At 42.7% G+C, this 21,527-nt stretch overlaps 1 protein-coding gene across 1 annotated transcript in view; it reads right to left on the bottom strand.

Annotated features, from left to right (window-relative positions):
• pigk (phosphatidylinositol glycan anchor biosynthesis, class K) overlaps positions 1-21,527 on the bottom strand; it is a 185,330-nt gene that overhangs the window by 79,117 nt on the left and 84,686 nt on the right. Inside the window, exons 4-6 of the mRNA XM_045694539.2 lie at positions 14,003-14,138; positions 11,726-11,837; positions 11,481-11,577 (exon numbers count right to left, since the gene is read on the bottom strand). Coding sequence (XP_045550495.2) covers positions 11,481-11,577; positions 11,726-11,837; positions 14,003-14,138 — 345 coding nt within the window. The remainder of the gene's footprint in view (positions 1-11,480; positions 11,578-11,725; positions 11,838-14,002; positions 14,139-21,527) is intronic.

Raw genomic sequence — 21,527 nt, 5'->3', positions numbered from 1 at the left:
TCAACCATCTGTCATTCAGTCAATTCTTAAGGTAGAGACTTCTTATTCAGGATTCTGTTTATGTCTACCCCAAAGACAACGTGTGTGGAGCAAGAGCTTCCTGTGACAACCGGAAGTTGTTAAAAACAGCCTAGAGCTATTGTTATATAAAACGCACATAGTGAAAATCACGCAACTCAACCATCTGTCATTCAGTCAATTCTTAAGGTAGAGACTTCTTATTCAGGATTCTGTCTATGTCTACCCCAAAGACAACGTGTGTGGAGCAAGAGCTTCCTGTGACAACCGGAAGTTTTTAAAAACAGCCTAGAGCTATTGTCATATGGCCAACCAGCAGATAGTGAAAATCACGCAACTAAACCATCTGTCATTCAGTCAATTCTTAAGGGAGAGACTTCATATTCAGGATTCTGTTTATGTCTACCCCAAAGACAACGTGTGTGGAGCAAGAGCTTCCTGTGACAACCGGAAGTTGTTAAAAACAGCCTAGAGCTATTGTCATATGGCCAACCAGCAGATAGTGAAAATCACGCAACTCAACCATCTGTCATTCAGTCAATTCCTAAGGTAGAGACGTCATATTCAGGATTCTATTTATGTGTACCCCAAAGACAACGTGTGTTGAGTAAGAACTTCCTGTGACAACCGGAAGTGGTTAAAAACACCCAAGAGCTATTGTCATATGGCCAACCAGCAGATAGTGAAAATCACACAACTCAACCATGTGCCATTCAGTCAATTCTTAAGGTAGAGACTTCATATTCAGGATTATGTTTATGTCTACCCCAAATACAACGTGTGTGGAGCAAGAGCTTCCTGTGACAACCGGAAGTTGTTAAAAACAGCCTAGAGCTATTGTCATATAAAACGCACATAGTGAAAATCACACAACTCAACCATCTGTCATTCAGTCAATTCTTAAGGTAGAGACTTCTTATTCAGGATTCTGTTTATGTCTACCCCAAAGACAACGTGTGTGGAGCAAGAGCTTCCTGTGACAACCGGAAGTTGTTAAAAACAGCCTAGAGCTATTGTCATATGGCCAACCAGCAGATAGTGAAAATCACACAACTCAACCATGTGCCATTCAGTCAATTCTTAAGGTAGAGACTTCATATTCATGATTCTGTTTATGTGTACCCCAAAGACAACATGTGTGGAGCAAGAGCTTCCTGTGACAACCGGAAGTTGTTAAAAACAGCCCAGAGCTATTGTCATATAAAACGCACATAGTGAAAATCACGCAACTCAACCATCTGTCATTCAGTCAATTCTTAAGGTAGAGACTTCTTATTCAGGATTCTGTTTATGTCTACCCCAAAGACAACGTGTAGGGAGCAAGAGCTTCCCGTGACAACCGGAAGTGGTTATAAACAGCCAAGAGCTATTGTCATTTAACCTGCACATAGTGAAAATCACGCAACTCAACCATGTGCCATTCAGTCAATTCTTAAGGTAAAGACTTCATATTCAGGATTATGTTTATGTCTAACCCAAATACAACGTGTGTGGAGCAAGAGCTTCCTGTGACAACCGGAAGTTGTTAAAAACAGCCTAGAGCTATTGTCATATAAAACGCACATAGTGAAAATCACACAACTCAACCATCTGTCATTCAGTCAATTCTTAAGATAGAGACTTCTTATTCAGGATTCTGTTTATGTCTACCCCAAAGACAACGTGTGTGGAGCAAGAGCTTCCTGTGACAACCGGAAGTTGTTAAAAACAGCCTAGAGCTATTGTCATATGGCCAACCAGCAGATAGTGAAAATCACGCAACTCAACCATCTTTCATTCAGTCAATTCTTAAGGTAGAGACTTCATATTCAGGATTCTGTTTATGTGTACCCCAAAGACAACGTGTGTGGAGCAAGAGCTTCCTGTGACAACCGGAAGTTGTTAAAAACAGCCTAGAGCTATTGTCATATGGCCAACCAGCAGATAGTGAAAATCACGCAACTCAACCATCTGTCATTCAGTCAATTCCTAAGGTAGAGACGTCATATTCAGGATTCTATTTATGTGTACCCCAAAGACAACGTGTGTTGAGTAAGAACTTCCTGTGACAACCGGAAGTGGTTAAAAACACCCAAGAGCTATTGTCATATGGCCAACCAGCAGATAGTGAAAATCACACAACTCAACGATGTGCCATTCAGTCAATTCTTAAGGTAGAGACTTCATATTCAGGATTATGTTTATGTCTACCCCAAATACAACGTGTGTGGAGCAAGAGCTTCCTGTGACAACCGGAAGTTGTTAAAAACAGCCTAGAGCTATTGTCATATAAAACGCACATAGTGAAAATCACACAACTCAACCATCTGTCATTCAGTCAATTCTTAAGGTAGAGACTTCTTATTCAGGATTCTGTTTATGTCTACCCCAAAGACAACGTGTGTGGAGCAAGAGCTTCCTGTGACAACCGGAAGTTGTTAAAAACAGCCTAGAGCTATTGTTATATAAAACGCACATAGTGAAAATCACGCAACTCAACCATCTGTCATTCAGTCAATTCTTAAGGTAGAGACTTCTTATTCAGGATTCTGTCTATGTCTACCCCAAAGACAACGTGTGTGGAGCAAGAGCTTCCTGTGACAACCGGAAGTTTTTAAAAACAGCCTAGAGCTATTGTCATATGGCCAACCAGCAGATAGTGAAAATCACGCAACTAAACCATCTGTCATTCAGTCAATTCTTAAGGGAGAGACTTCATATTCAGGATTCTGTTTATGTCTACCCCAAAGACAACGTGTGTGGAGCAAGAGCTTCCTGTGACAACCGGACGTTAAGGTAGAGACTTCATATTAAGGATTCTGTTTATGTCTACCCCAAAGACAACGTGTGTGGAGCAAGAGCTTCCTGTGACAACCGGAAGTTGTTAAATACAGTCTAGAGCTATTGTCATATGGCCAACCAGCAGATAGTGAAAATCACGCAACTCAACCATGTGCCATTCAGTCAATTCTTAAGGTAGAGACTTCATATTCACGATTCTGTTTATGTGTACCCCTAAGACAACGTGTGTGGAGCAAGAGCTTCCTGTGACAACCGGAAGTTGTTAAAAACAGCCTAGAGCTATTGTCATATGGCCAACCAGCAGATAGTGAAAATCACGCAACTCAACCATCTGTCATTCAGTCAATTCTTAAGGTAGAGACTTCATATTCACGATTCTGTTTATGTGTACCCCTAAGACAACGTGTGTGGAGCAAGAGCTTCCTGTGACAACCGGAAGTGGTTAAAAACAGCCTAGAGCTATTGTCATATAAAACGCACATAGTGAAAATCACGCAACTCAACCATCTGTCATTCAGTCAATTCTTAAGGTAGAGACTTCATATTAAGGATTCTGTTTATGTCTACCCCAAAGACAACGTGTGTGGAGCAAGAGCTTCCTGTGACAACCGGAAGTTGTTAAAAACAGCCTAGAGCTATTGTCATATGGCCAACCAGCACATAGTGAAAATCACGCAACTCAACCATCTGTCATTCAGTCAATTCTTAAGGTAGAGACTTCATATTCACGATTCTGTTTATGTCTACCCCAAAGACAACGTGTGTGGAGCAAGAGCTTCCTGTGACAACCGGAAGTGGTTATAAACAGTCTAGAGCTATTGTCATATGGCCAACCAGCAGATAGTGAAAATCACACAACTCAACCATGTGCCATTCAGTCAATTCTTAAGGTAGAGACTTCATATTCATGATTCTGTTTATGTGTACCCCAAAGACAACATGTGTGGAGCAAGAGCTTCCTGTGACAACCGGAAGTTGTTAAAAACAGCCTAGAGCTATTGTCATATAAAACGCACATAGTGAAAATCACGCAGCTCAACCATCTGTCATTCAGTCAATTCTTAAGGTAGAGACTTCTTATTCAGGATTCTGTTTATGTCTACCCCAAAGACAACGTGTGTGGAGCAAGAGCTTCCTGTGAGAACCGGAAGTGGTTATAAACAGCCTAGAGCTATTGTCATATAACCTGCACATAGTGAAAATCACGCAACTCAACCATCTGTCATTCAGTCAATTCTTAAGGTAGAGACTTCATATTCAGGATTCTGTTTATGTGTACCCCAAAGACAACGTGTGTGGAGCAAGAACTTCCTGTGACAACCGGAAGTTGTTAAAAACAGCCTAGAGCTATGGTCATATGGCCAACCAGCAGATAGTGAAAATCACGCAACTCAACCATCTGTTATTCAGTCAATTCTTAAGGTAGAGACTTCATATTCAGGATTCTGTTTATGTGTACCCCAAAGACAACGTGTGTTGAGTAAGAGATTCCTGTGACAACCGGAAGTGGTTAAAAACAGCCAAGAGCTATTGTCATTTAACCTGCACATAGTGAAAATCACGCAACTCAACCATGTGCCATTCAGTCAATTCTTAAGGTAGAGACTTCATATTCAGGATTATGTTTATGTCTACCCCAAATACAACGTGTGTGGAGCAAGAGCTTCCTGTGACAACCGGAAGTTGTTAAAAACAGCCTAGAGCTATTGTCATATAAAACGCACATAGTGAAAATCACACAACTCAACCATCTGTCATTCAGTCAATTCTTAAGGTAGAGACTTCTTATTCAGGATTCTGTTTATGTCTACCCCAAAGACAACGTGTGTGGAGCAAGAGCTTCCTGTGACAACCGGAAGTTGTTAAAAACAGCCTAGAGCTATTGTCATATGGCCAACCAGCAGATAGTGAAAATCACGCAACTCAACCATCTGTCATTCAGTCAATTCTTAAGGTAGAGACTTCATATTCAGGATTCTGTTTATGTGTACCCCAAAGACAACGTGTGTTGAGTAAGAACTTCCTGTGACAACCGGAAGTTGTTAAAAACACCCAAGAGCTATTGTCATATGGCCAACCAGCAGATAGTGAAAATTACGCAACTCAACCATGTGCCATTCAGTCAATTCTTAAGGTAGAGACTTCATATTCACGATTCTGTTTATGTGTACCCCTAAGACAACGTGTGTGGAGCAAGAGCTTCCTGTGACAACCGGAAGTGGTTAAAAACAGCCTAGAGCTATTGTCATATAAAACGCACATAGTGAAAATCACGCAACTCAACCATCTGTCATTCAGTCAATTCTTAAGGTAGAGACTTCATATTAAGGATTCTGTTTATGTCTACCCCAAAGACAACGTGTGTGGAGCAAGAGCTTCCTGTGACAACCGGAAGTTGTTAAAAACAGCCTAGAGCTATTGTCATATGGCCAACCAGCACATAGTGAAAATCACGCAACTCAACCATCTGTCATTCAGTCAATTCTTAAGGTAGAGACTTCATATTCACGATTCTGTTTATGTCTACCCCAAAGACAACGTGTGTGGAGCAAGAGCTTCCTGTGACAACCGGAAGTGGTTAAAAACAGCCTAGAGCTATTGTCATATAAAACGCACATAGTGAAAATCACGCAACTCAACCATCTGTCATTCAGTCAATTCTTAAGGTAGAGACTTCATATTAAGGATTCTGTTTATGTCTACCCCAAAGACAACGTGTGTGGAGCAAGAGCTTCCTGTGACAACCGGAAGTTGTTAAAAACAGCCTAGAGCTATTGTCATATGGCCAACCAGCACATAGTGAAAATCACGCAACTCAACCATCTGTCATTCAGTCAATTCTTAAGGTAGAGACTTCATATTCACGATTCTGTTTATGTCTACCCCAAAGACAACGTGTGTGGAGCAAGAGCTTCCTGTGACAACCGGAAGTGGTTATAAACAGCCTAGAGCTATTGTCATATGGCCAACCAGCAGATAGTGAAAATCACACAACTCAACCATGTGCCATTCAGTCAATTCTTAAGGTAGAGACTTCTTATTCAGGATTTTGTTTATGTCTACCCCAAAGACAACGTGTGTGGAGCAAGAGCTTCCTGTGACAACCGGAAGTTTTTAAAAACAGCCTAGAGCTATTGTCATATGGCCAACCAGCAGATAGTGAAAATCACGCAACTCAACCATCTGTCATTCAGTCAATTCTTAAGGTAGAGACTTCATATTCAGGATTCTGTTTATGTGTACCCCAAAGACAACGTGTGTGGAGCAAGAGCTTCCTGTGACAACCGGAAGTTGTTAAAAACAGCCTAGAGCTATTGTCATATGGCCAACCAGCAGATAGTGAAAATCACACAACTAAACCATCTGTCATTCAGTCAATTCTTAAGGGAGAGACTTCATATTCAGGATTCTGTTTATGTCTACCCCAAAGACAACGTGTGTGGAGCAAGAGCTTCCTGTGACAACCGGAAGTTGTTAAAAACAGCCTAGAGCTATTGTTATATAAAACGCACATAGTGAAAATCACGCAACTCAACCATCTGTCATTCAGTCAATTCTTAAGGTAGAGACTTCTTATACAGGATTCTGTTTATGTCTACCACAAAGACAACGTGTGTGGAGCAAGAGCTTCCTGTGACAACCGGAAGTTGTTAAAAACAGCCTGGAGCTATTGTCATATGGCCAACCAGCAGATAGTGAAAATCACGCAACTCAACCATCTGTCATTCAGTCAATTCTTAAGGTAGAGACGTCATATTCAGGATTCTGTTTATGTGTACCCCAAAGACAACGTGTGTTGAGTAAGAACTTCCTGTGACAACCGGAAGTTGTTAAAAAAACACCCAAGAGCTATTGTCATATGGCCAACCAGCAGATAGTGAAAATCACGCAACTCAACCATGTGCCATTCAGTCAATTCTTAAGGTAGAGACTTCATATTCAGGATTATGTTTATGTCTACCCCAAATACAACGTGTGTGGAGCAAGAGCTTCCTGTGACAACCGGAAGTTGTTAAAACAGCCTAGAGCTATTGTCATATAAAACGCACATAGTGAAAATCACACAACTCAACCATCTGTCATTCAGTCAATTCTTAAGGTAGAGACTTCTTATTCAGGATTCTGTTTATGTCTACCCCAAAGACAACGTGTGTGGAGCAAGAGCTTCCTGTGACAACCGGAAGTTGTTAAAAACAGCCTAGAGCTATTGTCATATGGCCAACCAGCAGATAGTGAAAATCACGCAACTCAACCATCTGTCATTCAGTCAATTCTTAAGGTAGAGACTTCTTATACAGGATTCTGTTTATGTCTACCACAAAGACAACGTGTGTGGAGCAAGAGCTTCCTGTGACAACCGGAAGTTGTTAAAAACAGCCTGGAGCTATTGTCATATGGCCAACCAGCAGATAGTGAAAATCACGCAACTCAACCATCTGTCATTCAGTCAATTCTTAAGGTAGAGACGTCATATTCAGGATTCTGTTTATGTGTACCCCAAAGACAACGTGTGTGGAGCAAGAGCTTCCTGTGACAACCGGAAGTGGTTAAAAACAGCCTAGAGCTATTGTCATATAAAACGCACATAGTGAAAATCACGCAACTCAACCATCTGTCATTCAGTTAATTCTTAAAAACAGCCTAGAGCTATTGTCATATAAAACGCACATAGTGAAAATCACGCAACTCAACCATCTGCCATTCAGTCAATTCTTAAGGTAGAGACTTCATATTCAGGATTCTGTTTATGTCTACCCCAAAGACAACGTGTGTGGAGCAAGAGCTTCCTGTGACAACCGGAAGTTGTTAAAAACAGCCTAGAGCTATTGTCATATGGCCAACCAGCAGATAGTGAAAATCACGCAACTCAACCATCTGTCATTCAGTCAATTCTTAAGGTAGAGACTTCATATTCAGGATTCTGTTTATGTGTACCCCAAAGACAACGTGTGTTGAGTAAGAACTTCCTGTGACAACCGGAAGTTGTTAAAAACACCCAAGAGCTATTGTCATATGGCCAACCAGCAGATAGTGAAAATCACGCAACTCAACCATGTGCCATTCAGTCAATTCTTAAGGTAGAGACTTCATATTCAGGATTCAGTTTATGTCTACCCCAAAGACAACGTGTGTGGAGCAAGAGCTTCCTGTGACAACCGGAAGTGGTTAAAAACAGCCTAGAGCTATTGTCATTTAACCTGCACAGTGAAAATCACGCAACTCAACCATCTGTCATTCAGTCAATTCTTAAGGTAGAGACTTCATATTCAGGATTCTGTTTATGTCTACCCCAAAGACAACGTGTGTTGAGTAAGAGATTCCTGTGACAACCGGAAGTGGTTAAAAACAGCCAAGAGCTATTGTCATTTAACCTGCACATAGTGAAAATCACGCAACTCAACCATCTGTCATTCAGTCAATTCTTAAGGTAGAGACTTCATATTCAGGATTCTGTTTATCCCTACCCCAAAGACAACGTGTGTCTATTCTTTTTGCAAAAAAAACTAAAACACACACACACACACAATTTGTCCATAGGGACATAGTGTGGGGCTTAGAGGCTTATACCGCCTTCAATACTTATTTTCGTTCAAATGACTCAAGAACCGTCAGACCTAGAGCGCCGAAATTTTAGAAACCTGTTCTAGAGCTCAAGTCGATAGTGCACGGTGATTTATGTGGCTCTAGAAGGTTCTCAGACCGAGAAACCGCCTCGTGCATTTGCAATATGTTCAATTCATTTTGAATATCATGGACATGTAGAAACGTACCAGAGTCGCAAGACTAGGTGCATTGAAACTGCCTCGGCCCATAGAGACGGACCCCAATGTCTCTGTCCGATAGCTCATTCAGGGACCCCGTAGTAACGCCCTGAAAAAGTGGCTTTTCAGCACTAATTAAGGCCATTGCTCGGGCACCGAATGACCTATCGAGCCAAAACTTGGGATTCGGGGTCGCCTCACATAGGCCTACACATATTGTCAGAGCTGGACCCGCAGCTATAACGTAACTATGTGTTTTATGTTTTTTTATGGTTAAAATTGAAAGCACTGTGAATTATGGGCCTTCTCTGACATATGTGATAGTTGGCTTCTATACGAGTTGAAAAAGTGGATTTGGTGTCAGATGGTATCAGTTTGGTGTCAGAATGACATCTAATTGACTGATGGACGCCGACTGCTGGGTGACGAGCAATGGAGAGGAACCACAGTCACTGCCCGGCCATCCCGAGTTCATCGGGCCAGTCAATTATGCATTTCTGCAGTATTTTTGAGCATGCCTAAATTCGTGATGCTAAATGCCCATTGAATCATATTGCAAACGTAACGCATAATATTGCAAACGTAACATGCATTTGCAATATGATTCAACAGCAAAAAATATCACCAAAGTTGACATGATGAATCATATTGCAAACGTAACGCGCAATATTGCAAACGTAACGCGCGTTTGCAATATGATTCAACAGCAATAAATATCACCAAAGTTGACATGATGAATCATATTGCAAACGTAACGCGCAATATTGCAAACGTAACGTGCATTTGCAATATGATTCAACAGCAAAAAATATCACCAAAGTTGAAGTGATGAAATCAACACAATGAGCGATAGAGAGGAACCACAGTCACTGCACGGCCATCCCCAGTTCATTGGGACAGTCAATTATGCATTTCTGCAGGGTTTTTGAGCATGCCAAATTCGTGATGTTGAGGCCCATTGAAACATATTGCAAATGCGCATCCGTGCACATGGTGACCCGAAATGGGTTACCAGGATTAATTTTTTAGAAGGGTTTTAAATACCTTTAGGGGGTGCAAGGGGTCCACGGTTGGGTAGGGAGCACCTTCCATCAGTGCCCATCCAATATGGGGCGCCCCTAGTCATTTTGGACATTTTTCACAACAACAACAAACAAACAAAAAAAATCGCTAAAAAACGACAGTCCCACTTCTCTCATGTCACCATCAAGCCATGGAGAGGAACCACAGTCACTGTCCGGCCATACCGAGATCATCGGGACAGTCAATTATTCATTTCTGCAGTATTTTTGAGCATGCCTAAATTCGTGATGCTAAATGCCCATTGAATCATATTGCAAATGTAACCCGCTATATTGAAAATGTAACGCGCATTTGCAATATGATTCAACAGCAAAAAATATCACCAAAGTTGACATGATGAAATCAACACAACGAGCGATGGAGAGGAACCACAGTCACTGCACGGCCATCCCGAGATCATCGGGCCAGTCAATTATGCATTCTGAGCATGTCAAATTCGTTAAAAATGTTTAACGCAACAGAGTCCCACTTCTCCCTCATCATACATGACAAGTAGACTGTCTGCATTGATTCATGGCTTAACATAGGGCTATATATCATTTGGGCAGTATAAATGCCATTTGGACTATGGTTCACTGACTTTTGGGTTTGGAAACCGACTTCCTATGATCGTACATGGCAAACGGACAAACATCCTGATTTGGCACATTCAATACTTTCATACACGTATAATTGACAAAAAAAGAATTGGACATTTCATTTGCACATTTCTAATGGCATTTGGCGAAAAAAAGATGTCACTTTTGACTTTCTATGAAATCATATTCCAAATGCACAAATCATATGCCTTATGCACAAGCAAATATGTCACTTTTGACTTCCTATGAAATCATATTTCAAATGCACAAAACATATGCCTTATGCAAAAGCAAATATGTCACTTTTAACTTCCTATGAAATCATATTCCAAATGCACAAAACATATGCCTTATGCACAAGCAAAAACAACCCAAAAAATGATGTCAATAAAATATGTCAAATGTATGTCCATACAGCTCTTATACATGTGTAATTGACAAAAATTTCGAAAAACGGTCCAGAAACCACTCTTCAAGGGGTTGAAAAGTTTTCAAAAAAATATGTCATTTTTTCTAAATTTGACTCTTGGGTCTTGAATTGTGTTACATTTGCAATATGAAAATTCACAGCGGAGAGCTCTAGCCATCTATTGGATATTTGCTGTGATTTGGCACATTCAATACTTTCATAATTGACAAAAAAAAGCATTGGACATGTCATTTTGCCAAAAAAAAGAAAAAAAAGTCACTTTTTTCCTATGAAATCATATTCAAAATGCACAAAACATATGCCTTGTGCACAAGCAAAAGCAACCCAAAAAACGACGTCAATAAAAAACGTCATAAGCATGTTCATACAGCTCTTATACATGTGTAAATGACATAACAATCGAAAAAAATTCGAAAAACGGTCCAGAAACCACTTTTTTAAGGGTTGATAAGTTTTCAAAAAAAATGTCATATCAAAATCTGACCCTTGGGTGTAGACTTGGGTATCATTTGCTGTATGAAAATCCACGGTGGAGCGCGCTCGCCATCTAAAGGAAATTCGGGGTGTTACAATTGGCAATTGCCATCGGAAAATTGCCATATGATTTGCACGGAGATGGACCGCTTTCGGTGGTATTTACAATCGTGTGTATGATTCGTGCTATGCCAATATGTTCCCATGTTATTTTGTACAAATCAGGGGGGTTTTCCCTTACCTTCTCTGTCCTCCTCCTCTCCTCCCCCCTCCTCTCTTCTCTCCCTTACCTTCTCTTCGTCCACATCTGTTACCTCTCCTCCCCCTCCTCTCCTCCACCCTCCTCTCCCTTACCTTCTCTTCGTCCACATCTGTTCAAAGGCGTCGGCCAGCTCCACGTTGCTGATCTCTTCAGAGTCCTGGAACTTCAGGAAGCCATTCCCACCGTGGCCTGTCAATCAACCCATCAATCAATCCATCCATCCATCCATCAAAGTACTGTGCACGCGTCTGTATACATGTGTCTGTCTGTCTGCCTGCCTGCCTGCCTGCCTGCCTGCCTGCCTGCCTGCGTGCGTGCGTGTGTGGCGTGTGTGTACCAGTGAGGTAGATGAGGATGTTGCTGTGGTCGTCAGAGAGGAGGCGTTTGGAGCGCGGGGTGCTGGGTGGCAGCCTTCCCGTCAGAACACGGAGGAAGTTCTCAACGGTCACCTGAAAACAGAAAGAGAGAGCACACAATGTGAGAGGGAGAGAGAGAGAGAGAGCACACAATGTGAGGGAGAGAGAGAGAGAGAGCACACAATGTGAGAGGGAGAGAGCACACAATGTGAGAGGGAGAGAGAGAGAGCACACAATGTGAGGGAGAGAGAGAGAGAGCACACACAATGTGAGGGAGAGAGAGAGAGCACACACAATGTGAGGGAGAGAGAGAGAGCACACACAATGTGAGGGAGAGAGAGAGAGCACACACAATGTGAGGGGGAGAGAGAGAGAGCACACAATGTGAGGGGGAGAGAGAGAGAGCACACAATGTGAGGGGGAGAGAGAGAGAGAGCACCCAATGTGAGGGAGAGACAGAGAGAGCACACAATGTGAGGGGGAGAGAGAGAGAGCACACAATGTGAGGGGGAGAGAGAGAGAGCACACAATGTGAGGGGGAGAGAGAGAGAGAGCACACAATGTGAGGGGGAGAGAGAGAGAGCACACAATGTGAGGGGGAGAGAGAGAGAGCACACAATGTGAGGGGGAGAGAGAGAGAGCACACAATGTGAGGGGGAGAGAGAGAGAGCACACAATGTGAGGGGGAGAGAGAGAGAGCACACAATGTGAGGGGGAGAGAGAGAGAGCACACAATGTGAGGGGGAGAGAGAGAGCACACAATGTGAGGGGGAGAGAGAGAGCACACAATGTGAGGGGGAGAGAGAGAGCACACAATGTGAGGGGGAGAGAGAGAGCACACAATGTGAGGGGGAGACAGAGAGAGCACACAATGTGAGGGGGAGAGAGAGAGAGCACACAATGTGAGGGGGAGAGAGAGAGAGCACACAATGTGAGGGGGAGAGAGAGAGAGAGCACACAATGTAAGGGGGAGAGAGAGAGAGAGAGCACACAATGTGAGGGGGAGAGAGAGAGCACACAATGTGAGGGGGAGAGAGAGAGCGCACAATGTGAGGGGGAGAGAGAGCGCACAATGTTAGGGGGAGAGAGAGAGAGCACAATGTTAGGGGGAGAGAGAGAGAGCACAATGTGAGGGGGAGAGAGAGAGAGCACAATGTGAGGGGGAGAGAGAGAGAGCACAATGTGAGGGGGAGAGAGAGAGCACACAATGTGAGGGGGAGAGAGAGAGCACACAATGTGAGGGGGAGAGAGAGAGCACACAATGTGAGGGAGAGAGAGAGAGCACACAATGTGAGGGAGAGAGAGAGAGCACACAATGTGAGTGGGAGAGAGAGAGCACACACATCCTCCGAGAGCAACTTCTCCCAACCATCCAGGAACAGTTTGGTGACAAACAATCCCTTTTCCAGCATGATGGAGCACCTTGCCGAAAGGCAAAAGTGATAACTAAGTGGCTCGGGGAACAAAATATCGATATTTTGGGTCCATGGCCAGGAAACTCCCCAGACCTTAATCCCATTGAGAACTTGTGGTCAATCCTCAAGAGGCGGGTGGACAAACAAAAACCCACAAATTCTGACAAACTCCAAGCATTGATTATGCAAGAATGAGCTGCCATCAGTCAGGATGTGGCCCAGAAGTTAATTGACAGCATGCCAAGGCGGATTGCAGAGGTCTTGAAAAAGAAGGGTCAACACTGCAAATATTGACTCTTTGCATCAACTTCATGTAATTGTCAATAAAAGCCTTTTGCACTTATGAAATGCTTGTAATTATACTTCAGTATTCCATAGTAACATCCGACAAAAATATCTAAAGACACTGAAGCAGCAAACTTTGTGGAAATTAATATTTGTGTCATTCTCAAAACTTTTGGCCACGACTGTAGATTGATGGGGGGGAAAAAAACAATTGAATCCATTTTAGAATAAGGCTGTAACGTAACAAAATATGGAAAAAGTAAAGGGGTCTGAATACTTTCCAGAATGCACTGTATACTGCTCTCTGGTGTAAATGGAAGGTGCACACAAAACAAAAGGAGACGAGACCAAATAGACAGCATGAGAACAAGCGGACAAACGCTCATAAAAGTACAGAAGGAAGAAAAATATATATATTCTGCGATAAGACATTTGGAATATCGCACAAAAAACATCCACAAGCTTGATTCAATGGGATGTGTTTTTGGGGTACAACATTTGTACAGTTAAAAATTACAAATCCGAGGTGTGTATTCTACGCCGTTAAAACACACTCACCTCGTAACCACGGTAATCCACCTCCACGTCATCTCCGTACACGTTGAGCTCCATGTTCTTGTGACTGAACACCGTGGCCGGCTTTGGGTTTCTATGGTTACACGCCATGTCGTCGGCCAGCATCAAAACTATGTGACTGGAGAGAAGGTAGGTAGGGAGGGAGGAAGGAAGGAAGGAAGGAGGGAAGTAAAGAGAGAGAGGGGAGGGGACCAGTTATAACATGTCCATCTTTGACCTGTTTATATGTCACCTGTGGTGGAGCGGCACTCTGTCAGACAGAGACAGACCCCGGGGTGGAGCGGCGCTCTGTCAGACAGAGACAGACCCCGGGGGTGGAGCGGCGCTCTGTCAGACAGAGACAGACCCCGGGGTGGAGCGGCGCTCTGTCAGACAGAGATAGACCCCGTGGTGGAGCGGCGCTCTGTCAGACAGAGACAGACCCCGTGGTGGAGCGGCGCTCTGTCAGACAGAGACAGACCCCGGGGTCCATAACTGGTATAGATTAGTGTTCGCATGGTATACCGGTACCACAGTTATATCACGTTACCAAAACATTGTGATACCAAAATTTTAGAATACCGTAGTACCGTTTCATATGATACAATCAACTCTTTCCAGCCCTACCGAACTACTCACCTGCTTCACTCAGCATCCCCTACCAGTCCTCACTCACCCGCTTCTCTCAGCATCCCCTACCAGCCCTCACTCACCTGCTTCTCTCAGCATCCCCTACCAGTCCTCACTCACCTGTTTCTCTCAGCATCCACCTACCAGCCCTCACTCACCCGTTTCTCTCGGCATCCCCTACCAGCCCTCACTCACCTGCTTCTCTCAGCATCCCCTACCAGTCCTCACTCACCTGCTTCTCTCCGTCCGCTCTTTACGTGCGTCTAAAACTCCACCAGTTTTAAATAATATATAATTTAGCCGTGATGCAGCCCCAGACCTTGAGGACAGTTCTGTTAGATGTACACACTGTTACATTGGATCAGCGTGCAAAGTGAGCAACGTTGATATATTGTATAATTAAAATTGCCTGTTATAGCTAGAGAGCACAGACCAGTCTGAGTAAACTATGAAAGGTCATTGTCATGCAGCCTCAGTGTCAGAGGGACAATGAAGTGTTGTCCCCCTGACTGACATACAGATCATTATGTAGTGTTGTCCCTTGACTGACATACTTATCATTATGTAGTGTTGTCCCCCTGACTGTCATACAGATCATTATGTAGTGTTGTCCCCCTGACTGTCATACAGATCATTATGTAGTGTTGTCCCCTGACTGACATACAGATCATTATGTAGTGTTGTCCCCCTGACTGACACAATGACATACAGATCATTATGTAGTGTTGTCCCCTGACTGACATACAGATCATTATGTAGTGTTGTCCCCCTGACTGACATACAGATCATTATGTAGTGTTGTCCCCTGACTGACATACAGATCATTATGTAGTGTTGTCCCCTGACTGACATACAGATCATTATGTAGTGTTGTCCCCTGACTGACATACAGATCATTATGTAGTGTTGTCCCCTGACTGACATACAGATCATTATGTAGTGTTGTCCCCTGACTGACACACAGATCATTATGTAGTGTTGTCCCCTGACTGACACACAGATCATTATGTAGTGTTGTCCCCTGACTGACATACAGATCATTATGTAGTGTTGTCCCCTGACTGACATACAGATCATTATGTAGTGTTGTCCCCTGACTGACATACAGATCATTATGTAGTGTTGTCCCTATGACTGTCATACAGATCATTATGTAGTGTTGTCCCCCTGACTGTCATACAGATCATTATGTAGTGTTGTCCCCCTGACTGTCATACAGATCATTATGTAGTGTTGTCCCCTGACTGACATACAGATCATTATATAGTGTTCTCCCCTGACTGACACAATGACATACAGATCATTATTTAGTGTTGTTCCCCTGACTGACATACAGATCATTATGTAGTGTTGTCCCTGACAGACATACAGATCATTATGTAGTGTTGTCCCCCTGACTGACATACAGATCATTATGTAGTGTTGTCCCCCTGACTGTCATACAGATCATTATGTAGTGTTGTCCCCCTGACTGTCATACAGATCATTATGTAGTGTTGTCCCCTGACTGACATACAGATCATTATGTAGTGCTGTCCCCTGACAGACATAATGACATACAGATCATTATGTAGTGTTGTCCCCTGACTGACATACAGATCATTATGTAGTGTTGTCCCCTGACTGACATAATGATCATTATGTAGTGTTGTCCCCCTGACTGACATACTTATCATTATGTAGTGTTGTCCCCCTGACTGTCATACAGATCATTATGTAGTGTTGTCCCCCTGACTGTCATACAGATCATTATGTAGTGTTGTCCCCTGACTGACATACAGATCATTATGTAGTGTTGTCCCCCTGACTGACACAATGACATACAGATCATTATGTAGTGTTGTCCCCTGACTGACATACAGATCATTATGTAGCGTTGTCCCCTGACTGACATACAGATCATTATGTAGCGTTGTCCCCTGACTGACATACAGATCATTATGTAGTGTTGTCCCCTGACTGACATACAGATCATTATGTAGTGTTGTCCCCTGACTGACATACAGATCATTATGTAGTGTTGTCCCCTGACTGACATACAGATCATTATGTAGTGTTGTCCCCCTGACTGACATACAGATCATTATGTAGTGTTGTCCCCTGACTGACATACAGATCATTATGTAGTGTTGTCCCCTGACTGACATACAGATCATTATGTAGTGTTGTCCCCTGACTGACATACAGATCATTATGTAGTGTTGTCCCCTGACTGACATACAGATCATTATGTAGTGTTGTCCCCTGACTGACACACAGATCATTATGTAGTGTTGTCCCCTGACTGACACACAGATCATTATGTAGTGTTGTCCCCTGACTGACATACAGATCATTATGTAGTGTTGTCCCCTGACTGACATACAGATCATTATGTAGTGTTGTCCCCTGACTGACATACAGATCATTATGTAGTGTTGTCCCTATGACTGTCATACAGATCATTATGTAGTGTTGTCCCCCTGACTGTCATACAGATCATTATGTAGTGTTGTCCCCCTGACTGTCATACAGATCATTATGTAGTGTTGTCCCCTGACTGACATACAGATCATTATATAGTGTTCTCCCCTGACTGACACAATGACATACAGATCATTATTTAGTGTTGTTCCCCTGACTGACATACAGATCATTATGTAGTGTTGTCCCTGACAGACATACAGATCATTATGTAGTGTTGTCCCCCTGACTGACATACAGATCATTATGTAGTGTTGTCCCCCTGACTGTCATACAGATCATTATGTAGTGTTGTCCCCCTGACTGTCATACAGATCATTATGTAGTGTTGTCCCCTGACTGACATACAGATCATTATGTAGTGCTGTCCCCTGACAGACATAATGACATACAGATCATTATGTAGTGTTGTCCCCTGACTGACATACAGATCATTATGTAGTGTTGTCCCCTGACTGACATACAGATCATTATGTAATGTTGTTCCCCTGAGTGACATACAGATCATTATGTAGTGTTGTCCCCTGACTGACATACAGATCATTATGTAGTGTTGTCCCCTGACTGACATACAGATCATTATGTAGTGTTGTCCCCTGACTGACATACAGATCATTATGTAGTGTTGTCCCCCTGACTGTCATTCAGATCATTATGTAGTGCTGTCCCCTGACTGACATACAGATCATTATGTAGTGTTGTCCCCTGACTGACATACAGATCATTATGTAGTGTTGTCCCCTGACTGACATACAGATCATTATGTAGTGTTGTCCCCTGACTGACATACAGATCATTATGTAGTGTTGTCCCCTGACTGACATACAGATCATTATGTAGTGTTGTCCCCTGACTGACATACAGATCATTATGTAGTGTTGTCTCCCTGACTGACATACAGATCATTATGTAGTGTTGTCTCCCTGACTGACACAATGACATACAGATCATTATGTAGTGTTGTCCCCCTGACTGACATACAGATCATTATGTAGTGTTGTCCCCCTGACTGACACAATGACATACAAATCATTATGTAGTGTTCTCCCCTGACTGACATACAGATCATTATGTAGTGCTGTCCCCTGACTGACATAATGACATACAGATCATTATGTAGTGTTGTCCCCTGACTGACATACAGATCATTATGTAGTGTTGTCTCCCTGACTGACATACAGATAATTATGTAGTGTTGTCTCCCTGACTGACACAATGACATACAGATCATTATGTAGTGTTGTCCCCCTGACTGACATACAGATCATTATGTAGTGTTGTCCCCCTGACTGACACAATGACATACAGATCATTATGTAGTGTTCTCCCCTGACTGACATACAGATCATTATGTAGTGTTCTCCCCTGACTGACACAATGACATACAGATCATTATTTAGTGTTGTTCCCCTGACTGACATACAGATCATTATGTTGTGTTGTCCCCTGACAGACATACAGATCATTATGTAGTGTTGTCCCCCTGACTGTTATACAGATCATTATGTATTGTTGTCCCCCTGAAAGTCATACAGATCATTGTGTAGTGATGTCCCCTGACTGTCATACAGATAGTTATGTAGTGTTGCCCCCCTGGGAGCACATACAGATCATTATGTAGTGTTGTCCCCCTGACTGACATACAGATCATTATGTAGTGTTGTTCCCCTGAATGACATACAGATCATTATGTAGTGTTGTCCCCTGACTGACATACAGATCATTATGTAGTGTTGTCTCCCTGACTGACATACAGATCATTATGTAGTGTTGTCCCCCTGACTGAGATACAGATCATTATGTAGTGTTGTCCCCCTGACTGACATACAGATCATTATGTAGTGTTGTCCCCCTGACTGACATACAGATCATTATGTAGTGTTGTCTCCCTGACTGACATACAGATCATTATGTAGTGTTGTCTCCCTGACTGACATACAGATCATTATGTAGTGTTGTCCCCCTGACTGACATACAGATCATTATGTAGTGTTGTCCCCCTGACTGACATACAGATCATTATGTAGAGTTGTCCCCCTGACTGACATACAGATCATTATGTAGAGTTGTCCCCTGACTGACATACAGATCATTATGAAGTGTTGTCCCCTTGACTGACACAATGACATACAGATCATTATGAAGTGTTGTCCCTATGACTGTCATACAGATCATTATGTAGTGTTGTCCCCCTGACTGTCATTCAGATCATTATGTAGTGCTGTCCCCTGACTGACATACAGATCATTATGTAGTGTTGTCCCCTGACTGACATACAGATCATTATGTAGTGTTGTCCCCTGACTGACATACAGATCATTATGTAGTGTTGTCCCCTGACTGACATACAGATCATTATGTAGTGTTGTCCCCTGACTGACATACAGATCATTATGTAGTGTTGTCCCCTGACTGACATACAGATCATTATGTAGTGTTGTCCCCTGACTGACCTACAGATCATTATGTAGTGTTGTCCCCTGACTGACATACAGATCATTATGTAGTGTTGTCCCCTGACTGACATACAGATCATTATGTAGTGTTGTCCCCTGACTGACATACAGATCATTATGTAGTGTTGTCCCCCTGACTGTCATTCAGATCATTATGTAGTGCTGTCCCCTGACTGACATACAGATCATTATGTAGTGTTGTCCCCTGACTGACATACAGATCATTATGTAGTGTTGTCCCCTGACTGACATACAGATCATTATGTAGTGTTGTCCCCTGACTGACATACAGATCATTATGTAGTGTTGTCCCCTGACTGACATACAGATCATTATGTAGTGTTGTCCCCTGACTGACATACAGATCATTATGAAGTGTTGTCCCTATGACTGTCATACAGATCATTATGTAGTGTTGTCCCCCTGACTGTCATACAGATCATTATGTAGTGTTGTCCCCTGACTGACATACAGATCATTATGTAGTGCTGTCCCCTGACTGACATAATGACATACAGATCATTATGTAGTGTTGTCCCCTAACTGACATACAGATCATTATGTAGTGTTCTCCCCTGATTGACACAATGACATACAGATCATTATGTAGTGTTGTTCCCCTGACTGACATGCATATCATTATGTAGTGTTGTCCCCCTGACTGACACAATGACATACAGATCATTATGTAGTGTTGTTCCCCTGACTGACATACAGATCATTATGTTGTGTTGTCCCCTGACAGACATACAGATCATTATGTAGTGTTGTCCCCCTGACTGTTATACAGATCATTATGTATTGTTGTCCCCCTGAAAGTCATACAGATCATTGTGTAGTGATGTCCCCTGACTGTCATACAGATAGTTATGTAGTGTTGTCCCCCTGGGAGCACATACAGATCATTATGTAGTGTTGTCCCCCTGACTGACATACAGATCATTATGTAGTGTTGTTCCCCTGAATGACATACAGATCATTATGTAGTGTTGTCCCCTGACTGACATACAGATCATTATGTAGTGTTGTCTCCCTGACTGACATACAGATCATTATGTAGTGTTGTCTCCCTGACTGACATACAGATCATTATGTAGTGTTGTCTCCCTGACTGACATACAGATCATTATGTAGTGTTGTCCCCCTGACTGACATAAAGATCATTATGTAGTGTTGTCCCCCTGACTGACATACAGATCATTATGTAGTGTTGTCCCCCTGACTGACATACAGATCATTATGAAGTGTTGTCCCCTTGACTGACACAATGACATACATATCATTATGTAGTGTTGTCCCCTGACTGACATACAGATCATTATGTAGTGTTGTCCCCCTGACTGTCATTCAGATCATTATGTAGTGCTGTCCCCTGACTGACATACAGATCATTATGTAGTGTTGTCCCCTGACTGACATACAGATCATTATGTAGTGTTGTCCCCTGACTGACATACAGATCATTATGTAGTGTTGTCCCCTGACTGACATACAGATCATTATGTAGTGTTGTCCCCTGACTGTCATACAGATCATTATGTAGTGTTGTCCCCTGACTGACATACAGATCATTATGTAGTGTTGTCCCCTGACTGACATACAGATCATTATGAAGTGTTGTCCCTATGACTGTCATACAGATCATTATGTAGTGTTGTCCCCCTGACTGTCATACAGATCATTATGTAGTGTTGTCCCCTGACTGACATACAGATCATTATGTAGTGCTGTCCCCTGACTGACATAATGACATACAGATCATTATGTAGTGTTGTCCCCTGACTGACATACAGATCATTATGTAGTGTTCTCCCCTGACTGACACGACATACAGATCATTATGTAGTGTTGTTCCCCTGACTGACATGCATATCATTATGTAGTGTTGTCCCCTGACTGACATACAGATCATTATGTAGTGTTGTCCACTGACTGACATACAGATCATTATGTAGTGTTTTCCCCTGACTGACATACAG

Source organism: Salmo salar, chromosome 14, assembly GCF_965601325.2.
Source record: "Salmo salar chromosome 14, fSalSal1, whole genome shotgun sequence".
Lineage (NCBI taxonomy): Eukaryota > Metazoa > Chordata > Actinopteri > Salmoniformes > Salmonidae > Salmo > Salmo salar.
The sequence above is the reverse complement of the archived record's forward strand: the minus strand, read 5'-3'. Positions and strand labels throughout refer to the sequence as shown.